The sequence below is a fragment of the Pseudorasbora parva genome, chromosome 7, assembly GCF_024679245.1.
Source record: "Pseudorasbora parva isolate DD20220531a chromosome 7, ASM2467924v1, whole genome shotgun sequence".
NCBI lineage: Eukaryota > Metazoa > Chordata > Actinopteri > Cypriniformes > Gobionidae > Pseudorasbora > Pseudorasbora parva.
The window spans coordinates 14,355,238-14,367,591 of record NC_090178.1 but is presented as its reverse complement, the minus strand read 5'-3'; the positions used below and the strand labels follow the sequence as shown (position 1 = coordinate 14,367,591).

At 38.9% G+C, this 12,354-nt stretch overlaps 1 protein-coding gene across 7 annotated transcripts in view; it reads left to right on the top strand.

The window, feature by feature from the left end:
- The window catches only part of adgrb1a (adhesion G protein-coupled receptor B1a), a 116,765-nt gene that overhangs the window by 86,500 nt on the left and 17,911 nt on the right, over positions 1–12,354 (top strand). For all 7 annotated transcript variants that reach the window (XM_067448261.1, XM_067448260.1, XM_067448263.1 and 4 more), the window contains 6 exons: positions 90–216; positions 6,885–6,988; positions 8,611–8,713; positions 8,864–9,014; positions 10,180–10,249; positions 10,492–10,558. In XM_067448261.1, coding sequence (XP_067304362.1) covers positions 90–216; positions 6,885–6,988; positions 8,611–8,713; positions 8,864–9,014; positions 10,180–10,249; positions 10,492–10,558 — 622 coding nt within the window. The remainder of the gene's footprint in view (positions 1–89; positions 217–6,884; positions 6,989–8,610; positions 8,714–8,863; positions 9,015–10,179; positions 10,250–10,491; positions 10,559–12,354) is intronic.

Genomic DNA, 12,354 nt, shown 5'->3' with positions numbered 1-12,354 from the left:
TGTGCGCTGGATCAGGGAAAATAGCTTTTTTTTTGTATCGCGCAGGGATTTGATCTCATTCCGCGCTCTTGTCTGTCTCCGCTCCGCAGCTCGTCGTTGCTGGGCTCCTGGTCTGCGCGAGGCTGTAGAGCCGTGCCCGTCGACTCCAGCACAACCAAATGCTTGTGTGACAGACTCTCCACCTTCGCCATTTTAGCACGCCTCAATCCCGATGTGGTAAGTCTAGCCATTTCTTCTGTGTCCTTCTATGCCGAAGAACGTAAAAAGGCACGTTTGTGTGATAATGTGTGATTTTATTGTACCGCTTTTTTGGTCATAGGCGTCATTGTCATTATGTATCAACAGATCCCTCTCTCTCACTCCCCCCTCTCCTCCTCTCCACGACATGCCAGAGCCATACAGCAGATTTAATGCAAACAATTTAAGACATGTTTCCATCTTTAATGGGTTCTGAGTATATGCAAAGATGTTTCTGAGTAAAATTATGTTTTGCTGTGTTTGTTGTTTTCATGCCAGAACGCAGTGCATGAAACATGCTGGCATTTAAATTGGATTTGCATACATTAAATGTTTGTACAGAGAAAATGCATGTGAATAATAATTTAATGGTTCAAAATAGCCCTCTACGTACATATGTTAATGAAGACTATCTCTATTATATGTAATGAAATACATTGTTTTAAACACCAAATCACAAATTTCCATATATATTTATATTCTTATTTTGTGCTATGTGGACATCTTGAATACATTTTACTTGCTACATTTAAATGTCCATAGGTTGTGTTTTTTTTTTTTTGAAGGCCTTTTAATAAGTGCAAAATATGTATGTCTTAATTACACGCCATCGGTTCATTTGGGCCTGAGAGGGTTGGTCTTTGTGTAAACGTGTCTACCTTTAATGCCATCTTTCTATAAAATGATGGGATTTGATTTGGTTTAATGCAGGAAAGGGCTGTGTCTTTGTGTGGAATTTTCATTCAGTGTGATTAGTTATTATTAGACTGGAAACTGCCTCTGAAGCAGTTTATTCACCAGTTGCCGTGGAAACAGCATGGGCAGTAGAAGTTCTTAAAGCTATAGAACACGCTATAACACTCTCTTTGTGCAGCTTGGCCCAGATATAAGCCAGAGAGCCCAGAAAAAAAAGAGGAAGAGGAAGCTTGACACCCTACTGGCCAAAACAATGGCCACGTCTTCTCTCATTTGCTCTGCCAAGATGTTTCAGACTGGTTGCTTCGAGAACAGAAGTCACTGTTGTGACACTGTTTTGATTTGGGAACCCAAGCGAAAAAGGGACATCGTAACAAAACAGAATTATGATCTCAGCTTTAAATGCAGGCTATGGTGCACAAAGCTGCAATATAATATATTGTACTTAATGTAAAGTTTTTCCTATAAAAGAAGACATATAAGGTAAAAATGTATTGTGATACTTTTCTTTGGCAATCAATTATAAATATGGGCTTTAAAAACAAGTTACTACATTTTGATTAAAGTTTAAAAAGACAAACTACACTGCCCAGCTAAAAATAGTTGCTGTTTATATTTAAATGCAAATGCTTAAGAGTAAATAATTGTATAATTATTACAGTGATTATTATCTTATATGCACCTCTTGATGGATTGTGGTATTATTTCCATCAAGAGGTGCATCAGTTTTTAGTGAAGATCTTGTATTAACAATGCAAGAGTCAAACACTCTGTAAAGTCTCCTCCAGCACATCCCAAAGATTTCCAGTGAATTTAATGTCTGGACTCAGAGGTGCTGAGTTCTTAAAGGGGTATTTCAGCACTGGAAATATGAATCTGTATTTAAACTGGGTCATTAATGTAGTAGAAATGTGAAATTATTTTTGAATTTGGTGCTTTCTAGACTGAGAAAAGATGGAAAATGTATTTTTGTCTCATGGGGATGAAAGACAACCATTCCCAGAATGCTTCGCTTCCCTACAAGGACACTCCCAAAGCCACCGCTTCTAGATTACTGGATCATTTGCCCACTGCATTCATTTTCATAAAATCCGTTCAGTTAGAGAACAGACACTACAATTAAAAACTGAACGTGTCTGTTCAATTTAATGAGTGAGTTGCCGCGCGAGTGTCACGGCACAAACGCTGCAGGAATCAGATTACATTCACTGTCATGAATGAGCTCTCGTGATGAGAGCTGAGGTAAACGCGGCCGCCCTCGCGGCATACATTCACAGCACGTGTTCAGTCTGGCGCGTTTTCAGTTAATGCCTTTAACTTTCATAGGAATTAATTAGAGAAGTTGAAACACTTACTTTGCTCTTACTTTGGTTGAAAACATGCGGAAATAGCTCCCTCTGCTGGCTGTAGTCTTTAGCCTTTGGCCAAAATGACACAAAATGTCCTCCGATGACACAAATATCGTCAATTTGCGTCATCAGAGGAATTTTTTCAGAAATCTTCTTTTTCTTTCGGCTGTTCCCTTCAAGGGTCGCCACAGCGAATCATCGGCCTCCATCTAGTCCTAAAATGCATAAATCTCTCGTCTCAGGGGGATATGAGGGGGGGAAGCACAATCATTTGAATATACTCCAGGGTTTCTACTGATACAAAGCCATAATGCTAATCGTTGAAGTAACCCTTTAAATGATTCTTCATGCTCCCTCCCAACTATTCTTTCACTGTTTGAGCCTGATGAATCTTGTCATTCTGAAATATGGCCATGATTGATGTGTTTTCCTATATGTTTGTTTTAAAAATGAAAAGCTACACTCTCCATAAATTAGGTTTAGAAGAACTTTTGCAATATATGCTAGAAACATAATCACTGCAGTATTGACCCAATCGTTGACTCTTAAGCATTTGCCTATTTAAATTCAAACAATCTTTTTTTTTTTTTTTTTGGCTGGGCAGTTCATTTATTTTTATTTTATTTGATAGAATATGCACTGATTGATCATTCACAAAAAATCCAAGAAAATGTAAGAAAGTTCATATTTATTTCTTGCTCAACCAAAAGTTGATGTTGATGTTACATTCCAGCAATGTCTTTCAGATATATTGTTATGGTGAATGGGATTTCCCCAAGTACAACATTTTCCTGAATCAACGCCTTTGTCGATCCTGGAACAATATTCCACTCAACCAATCTTTGATGGGACAAGTTTATGTCAATTTTAGGCTTACAACCAGGGTTAGGTTCCTTCTACATCAGTGTTATTCACATATCTTTATTAATTCTAAGTTATGGGTATAGGGTTAGGTTCAAGGATATGGTTAGGACAAAATTTTCAGACATGATTGTTGTTCTAGGATCAACAAAATATGATGATCCAGGAAATCACGGTGACCATATTGATAGCACATTATGAAGCACATTATACACATGTGTACCTGTGTTTTAGAGGGCTCCTGTGTGCATTTATGTGCTGCTATTTGCTTTCATGGATGTGTGTGTAAAGACAGCATGATTTGCTTGTCTCGTCACGATGAGCCAGAGCATAGTGGTATGCTAATCGCTCACCTTATGATGGCTCCCTGTCCTGCTCTACCTGGTCAGAGAGACGTGGACTAAGGGAGTGTCGCAGTTAGCCCTTTCCATGCCTCGTGGGAAGCATATTGTGGGGATTTCATTTGTGTTGCCGTGTGCCAGCAGAAGGGAGGACCGCTCCTCCCCTTGGCTCCACTCCCTGTCTGTCTCTCTCCTTCTCTAGCCTTCTCGCTCGAGACCCCTACTGCTATGCCGCTAATTATTCCTGCGGCTCCACTTGCCACCTCAAAATGGCCCATGCAACGGCCCCTCCGCTGGCAACTAGCGTCCTACAGCTTCAGAATGATAAAGAGCCGGAGAAACACTTCTCTTCCCTCTTTCCCTCCCACATTCTGAGACTGGATATACAGTCAGCTGCAGTGCTCACGGAAAGAGAAGGGAAACAATAAAGGGAGATAGTACACTGCAGCTATTTTAATCACACTCCAGTCTTTCTACAGATGTTTGCAGCTTTGAGCCAGGCTCTGGTTTACATGGGTCAGATTGTCTTATGTTTTATAGGCAGTTTGATACGAGAAAATCTCTGTGGTTTTGCCCAGACTGAATATTTATGAGCTGAAGCTTGTAGAAATGCACAGTTACACTGCAGTTGCACTTGGATGAAGCTCTGAATACATCATTCCCAAATATGGGTCAGTGAAGACGGTGAGAAAAAGAAATCGCACACTGTGTTGAGGTGTTTCACGTTAGCACGTTCTTCTGAGGTAGGCCGTTGTCTTTTTGCTCATCCCTTGCACAAGATTCAGTATTGCCTTTGCAAGTCGAGTTTTATGTTCTTAGACAAATGTGTGCGCTGTCTTACTGCGTTTGCATTCAGTTTGGCGAGTTTGAAAATGTTAATAAATTGTTGGACCAATGTCTAAGACCAGTGTAACTTATGTATCGTTTAATTTATTAGATTTTTAAATAAAATCCACTCATTTTAAAATATTTATTTATTTAATGTTTTGCATTTTATCTAAAGGAATTAACATTGTATTCCAGGTATACATTTAAACATTTATTATCAAAAAGGTTTGTTTGTTTATCCCTAATGCATGTTAGGTTTTCATTATATTGTTTAGTGATTATTGCCTCAAAATCTGAAGTAAAGCAATTATGGTTATGGTTATTGGGAATAAGGTTTCACTTTGATGGTTGCTTTAACACATTATGTTGACTATCGGTAATGTTGCACCTACATGCCTACTAACTCTTATTAAAATGTTAGTAGAGTATTAGTAGACTGATAGGGTTAGAGAGAGACAGAATAAGTTGAGATGTAGTTATGTTTAGTCAGTAGAATGTCTGCTGGAGGACCATCACAATAAACACAGTTAGCAGATATTAAGCAGTCAGTACTAATACTGCTAATACTCTAATGAGGGACATGTAGTTGCACAGTTACTTATATCCACCGAATGGTCAAAAGGGACAATCAAAGGTCATCAAAGATGCAATATTGGCCAATCTCTATTTTAAATGTTGTGAAATGTGTCCTCTCATTGTCCTTACACCTATGGCATATACTATTTTCAAATGGCCTAAATTATTACAAAACTGAACAAGTTGTATGCAAATGATGTAGAAGTATTTGCTATCATTTGTGACCCTGGACTAAAAAAACAGTCATAATGATAAGCTTTCCATTGATGTATGGTTTGTTAGGGTAGGACAATATTTAGCCGAGAGGCAACTATTTAAAAATCTAGAATCTGAGGGTGCAAACAAATTGAAATATTGCTAAAAACCGCCTTTAAATTTAAGTCCTTAGCAATGCATATTACTACTAATAATACAATTTTAATATATTTACAGTTGGCAATTCACAAAATATCTTCACTGAACATAATCTTTACTTAATAATAATAATAATAATAATAATTCATTAAATTTATATAGCACTTTTCTAGGCACTCAAAGCACTTTACATAGAAGGGGGGAATCTCCTCAACCACCACCAATGTGCAGCATCCACCTGGATGATGCGACGACAGCCATATTGCACCAGAATTCTCACCACACACCAGCTGATTGGTGGAGAGGAGACAGTGATTAAGCCAATCATGAGAGGGGGATGATTAGGAGGCCATGTTGGACAGGGGTCAGTGTGCAAATTTGGCCAGGATTCCTGGGGTTACACCCCTACTCTTTATCGAAGGACATCCTGGGATTTTTTAACGTCCACAGAGAGTCGGGACCTCGGTTTAACGTCTCATCCGAAGGATTTAATATCCTTATGATTTTAGGCATTAAAGAAAAATCGATCATTTCAACCCATACAATATATTGTTGGCTATTTCCACAAATATACCCATGAGACGTTACGTATGACAGGTTTTGAGGTCCAGGGTCACGTTTCAGAACTGACTTCAGCACAACTTTCCCAAGCCTCCTTTTGCTTCTCGGAAGTACCCTTCAAACATTTCAGAATTGAGACGACTTGATAATCTAGAGTTTCTGTTCCCAGCTTGCTATGGGTTTCTGTCTGCACTGATGGACTAAATAATTCCCCTGGTTCGATAGAGGTTTCTCTGAGTACCAGCCTGTCTTACACAGCTTAGGCTTAGTCAGGTGTTTGATTGGCCAGGGGAAGACAAACTTAGTCTCGGAGGATGCATTTCTTTCTTGATTGTCACTGGGGACCTCACTGCAGTGCAGATTAATCAGAGGGATTTAATTAACTTGGCCCTGTGCGGACATTAAACCTGGAGACAAGACAGGCTATAAACTCAACCAATTATCTTTGTGTGTAAGTGTAGGTCTGTGTGTTGTTGAGTTAAGGTGAGGAGTCCACCACACCTCTGAGAATGCGTGGTGGTGGACATCCTTAACTCCACAATACCACATAAATGTATTTAAAATGTTGAAAGGCCAGTAGTTATAAGCATGCATCAGAATGCCTTGAGACTTAAGCAAGGAATGCAGATATTCACGAACACACAGGCATGCACTACTCACACCTATGGTACAGTTAATGCTGCGTACACCACTGCAGTGGCCGCTGTTTCTCCACCACATCACCATGGCAACCAAGACAATGGTTGCGCAAGCCTGCAAATGTGTTATAGCTGAAGCTTTTGGTTCACAATCTTTGTATGAGTAATGCACAGCATTAAGCAGTTAGCTTTTCAAATGGTCTTTATGGTATTAGAGGCATTCATAGGTTGCTGTACTGTAGCTCTCTGCTGTGCCCTCTGGATATCTCAGTCCTCAGTATCAGCCCTTTGCCGAGTGACCTTCATCTCACCTTGTTCCTTAGCCGGAGCCACACGGACAGCAGCCCACTCTCCCCAGCTCGTTTCAGCACAGAATCGCGTAGACGACGGCACGCGGCTAGCGTCTGTGAGCACTAACTGAGTCTGTTTTCTTGTGTTGACAGAACATGGATAAGTCCCTGCTTCCATCTGTGACTCTGATCGTGGGCTGTGGAGTGTCGTCCCTCACCCTGCTTCTCCTCATCATCATCTATGTGTCTGTTTGGAGGTAAGCAAGATCTCCACATCAGCCACAATTTGGCTGTTCACCAGTAAAAGACACTCGTAGACATTTAATGGGAAGCCACGGGGGACTTTCAGCACCGCGGACAGCGACATGTTTTTGTATAAAGAGCTTTGAGATGCTTTGGAGTTTGAGATTCAAATCAATTATTTGACATGATGTAATCTTAAATAATTCAGGTTGTTATTTATGGTTTAATGTAGTTATTTGTGTTATTAGTGATACAAGCCGATAACTGTAATTTATCAGTACATTAAAGGTACAGTATGTAAGATTTTAGAACAGTTTTTAGAGCGCTAGAACAGTGTTATATATTTTGTTGACTTGTGTACTTATATTATCCCAAATGTTTCCAAGAATGTTTAAATCCAGAGGAATAAGCTATTTTAACCAGGACACGGACCGTGTCCATCAACGACATACATTTCTTTCTATCAATGACATTCGAAATTACCCTCGATTTCTGGTTTTATTTTAAAACACCAAAGATGTTAGTCTTATTGTTTAAATCTCGTTTTCTTGATTAACCACGAGGGCCATGTTTTACTAAGCCTAACATTGATCTAGCTTACTGGAGTGTGCAACAAGTGTCTCATAGTAGCCACCAAGCGAATGCACAGGGTAATATTATAACATTCAACACATGTATGTATCTAATATGATAAAACAGCAGTGCGATAAAATGGTAATATGATTACCCCACATACGCATGACCGGAAGAAGTGGTTTTAACTAAGGGGTCATGCTGTTAGCTGTCATAGTTTTTTTCACATTTTGTATTATTCCTAAATGAATTTTAGGTAAATAATGTATGGCCATAAAAGAGACTTACATTGTTAAAAAAATATAATAAATGCTGTTCTCTTGAACATCACAGAATCTTGATAGACATATATCATGGTTTCCTCGAAAATATTAATCAGCTCAACATTTGTTATCGGTGTTTAAATGTTTTCAACATTAATAATATAGGAAAGTTTCTTGAGCAACAAACCAGCATATTAGAATGATTTCTGAAGGATCATGTGACATTAATGGCTGATGAAAATTCAGCTTTGCTATTAAAAGGTATAAATTACATTTAAAAAAAATGTAAAATAGAAATGTATTTTATTTTCAATTGTAATAATATTTCCCAAAATTGCTGTTTTACTGTATTTTTGGTCAAAGTGATGCAGCCATGGTGAGCATAAAATACTTTAAAATGTTTTTTTTTTTAAACATTAAACTGTAGTTGTATATACATAGGCATCCAAAGTACTGATGTTGTACATCTACAAACCAAATATACAAAAGTTTTCCTACAACTTATATTTGAAATAATTACGTTTCAAAGTATATGCTCTTTTAGCGTTAATGACAGCAACTCTTGAGATGCAAGAACTCCAAAAGTTCATCTCAAGATCATGTTATCAAGCCTGATTTGAGAATAATCCAAATAGCATTGTGTGATTCAGTAGTCTGTACAGAGGCGTTCACATCTTGGTCACCACTAGCAATTATACATTAGTTCAGGTTCCATTGATGTGCCCATCTATTGAAAGCATTGTGAGCAATAGACATTGGTCAGACGTATTAGCTTGGTGTCTCTGTGTGTTTTTCTCCAGGTATATCCGCTCAGAACGCTCTGTCATCCTCATCAACTTTTGTCTGTCCATCATCTCCTCCAATGCACTCATACTTATCGGACAAACCCAGACCCGGAACAAGGTACGACCAAACAAACACAAATAAACTGATGAAATCCTTAATCTACAACAAAATATGCTTCATAAACTTCCTATTTTCTCCTTTTTAAGTAGCCATCCTTATCTTATCTGGATGGATTCTCTTTTTATTTCTCTATTTTCTTGCTCCCAGGTTGTTTGTACTCTTGTGGCTGCATTTCTGCACTTCTTCTTCCTGTCCTCTTTCTGTTGGGTTCTCACGGAGGCGTGGCAGTCTTACATGGCTGTGACTGGCCGTCTTAGAAACCGCATCATACGCAAACGTTTCCTCTGTCTTGGTTGGGGTGAGGCTTGTCCCTTTGACTTCCTATCCATCTTAATGCGTCTATTTGATCACTTTATGCGTTTTCACTGATCGGGTAGCTATCAGCGAATTGTTAAAACTGCTCCATTTACATTTGGCCACATAAATGTGTCTCCGGAAAATGAATATAAATCAGATCTTCACTATATGCAAATTCAGCAGAGTTCACATCAAGAAAAGCAACAGATATGAGCTGCATGTTATGTATCATCAGCTAATTTCAAGATCAAAAACTGCAATAGGAGAGAGAGCGGCATCAGTACTGGTGAGATAATTTAGCCTCACTCCTTTTTGATGAAAATGATTGTCTGTCAAGTACGGTTGGGCCAATTGACAATCCATCGCCGATGGCTGACAGACATCACAATGTCGAGCCGGCATCATGGTACACCCCACCCCGCCCCCGGCAATTAATGAAGTTGTTCCCGGTCACAATACAAATTACATTCAAAACAGTTCAATGAACATAATTTAAACATTAACGATTTTATTGTGCAAAAAACGCCAGACGAGGTATAAGCTACTAAATACGTTACACACAAACTATACCAAAGACATTCAAATGGCGGACCGCTGTCAGTTTCCATCCGGACCGCATGATAGAACAGTAGCACCATTTTCCTGTTTCTAGTTAAAGTAGTTATAGCGTCAAAACAACGCTGCCGATCACACCACAAGCACTCAGGATACTTTATTGTCATTTTATTTCAGCAATATATCCTCTAGTCATTTTATGTAAAGCTAATCAAGCTTCATTCAAGCCCTTTCAGCTTGAATACTTCAGTTTTTCCACATTAACCAAGCTTAACGCTCAAGCGCAACCCCCGATGTCACCGTCCATTACGATTTTTCACTGTAGACATCGTCTGATGCCAATTTGGTAGGCATCGCCCAACCCTAGTGTCAAGCTTCATGGTGCGACGCCAAACCAATGCCGTGGAAAAGAGTTTTGCAGGGTGGGATGTCTGTAAATTGTATTTGGGCAAGTAAAATTTACATATGTTGTTTCAACAACCAGATGCATTTACACCTCCTGAAGTGGTTGAGTGATCGGAACAGATTGTAACATCTTGATGTTGAATAAAAAATTCAAGTACATGATACATGTGAAGTAAATATGTCTCATTTCTGTTCCTTCATTATAGGTTTACCTGCCCTTGTTGTAGCAATTTCTGTTGGATTCACCAAGGCAAAGGGATATGGCACTGTTAACTAGTAAGTATGATCAAGAAGGAGTTTGATCAATCACATATATTTTTCTGGTAGTCCTAGGGCTCCCTATCGCCAGTACGTCCCTGCCTTGCATCCCTCACATAGACACTTCAAAATGTCAAAAACATCTAATGGCAACCACAATATCTGACAACCCCATCACTGATTTCTCTTTTCTTTCTGGTCTCTTTCTTCCATCTCTCTCATTCTTACTCTTTCTTTTTTGCTTTTGTGTTTTGTATTAGTTGCTGGCTGTCTCTGGAAGGTGGACTGTTGTACGCATTTGTGGGACCAGCTGCTGCTGTCGTCTTGGTACAATTTCTCTCTCTGTTTGATTTATTCACCGAAATCTTCTGCCCCTCATTTCCAGCTTTAGTGACAAGCTCTTAGAATGGAAGTGACGTGTAGAATGGAAAATTCCAGATATTACTCTCATAGCGCCGCAACTTAATATCCAGCAAACACGTTTTAGTGGATCTATTTAAACGGCATATGATAAGTGCGGTCATAATAGCCACTGCAGATTAATTACAACTGATTTGGGTTTATACTATATTAACATGGATTACGGCAGTATATTTTTTATTGAACAACAGACTTTTTATTGTGTCATTCTAGTGCAATTTTCTGTGCAGAACCAAAGCATCTCACAGTAGATGTTTTTCAACCTTGTTTCAGAGGATTCTGTAAATGTAAAAAAATATACAATTTACAAATTAAGGTGTACATTTAGTAGCATATAAGTATTTGCTGTGGTATGAAATATCAGTATACATTACAAAATCATAACATTGGAAATTGACTGCTAAAATATTGGTAGCGCTTCTAACAGTTCAAAATGTTATGGTACGTCCGACATCATCATCGTACCAGTTGTGCTTTTTTACGCTACATCAGACATCATCTTTACGCTTTCTTTAAAATGGAAAGCTAATTGCCGGAAGCTAGATATTTTACTTTATAACGTGTTAAATATGTATAATGATTCGCTTCAGAAGGCCTTTATTATCCCCCGGGGGGCATGTGGATTATTCTTATAATGGATGGATACACTTTTTTTGGTCTTCAAATTTTGAAGCTGCCTTTCACTGCCATTATACAGGTGCTGGTCATATAATAAGAATATCATCAAAAAGTTGATTTATTTCACTAATTCCATTCAAAACGTAATTTTTTTTATAATATATTTTTGTATTATATATTATCCATTACACACAGACTGATATATTTCAAATGTTTGTTTCTTTTAATTTTGATGATTATAACTCCCAAATTCAGTATTTCAGAAAATTTTAATATTACTTAGGACCACTACAAAGAGGAATTTTTAGAAATCTTGGCCAACTGAAAAGAATGAACATGAAAAGTATGTGCATATACAGCACTCAATACTTAGTTAGGGCTCCTGTTGCCTTAATTACTGCAGCAATGACATGGAGTCAATCCGTCTGTGGCACTGCTCAGGTGTTATGAGAGCCCAGGTTGCTCTTATAGTGGCCTTTAGCTCCTCTGCATTGATGGGTCTGGCATATCATATCTTCCTCTTCACAATACCCCAAAGATTTTCTATGGGGTTAAGGTCAGGCGAGTTTGCTGGCCAATTAAGAACAGGGATACCATGGTCCTTAAACCGGGTACTGGTTGCTTTGGCACTGTGTGCAGGTGCCAAGTCCTGTTGGAAATTTAAATCTGCATCTCCATTAAGTTGGTCAGCAGCAGGAAGCATGAAGTTACTTCCTGGTATATGGCTGCATTGACCTTGGACCTCAGAAAACACAGTAGACCAACACCAGCAGATGACATGGCACACCAAACCAGCACTAACAATGGAAATTTTACACTGGACCTCAAGCAACATGGATTGTGTGCCTCTCCTCTCTTCCTCCAGACTCTGAGACCCTTATTTCCAAAGGAAATGCAAAATTTACTTCCATCAGAGAACATAACTTTGGAACACTCAGCCTTCCTTTTTGTCTTTAACCCAGGCGAGACGCTTCTGACACTCTCTGTTGTTCAAGAGTGGCTTGACACAAGGAATGAGACAGCTGATTCCCATGTCTTGCATATGTCTGTGCGTCGTGGTTCTTAAAGTACTGACTCCAGCTGCA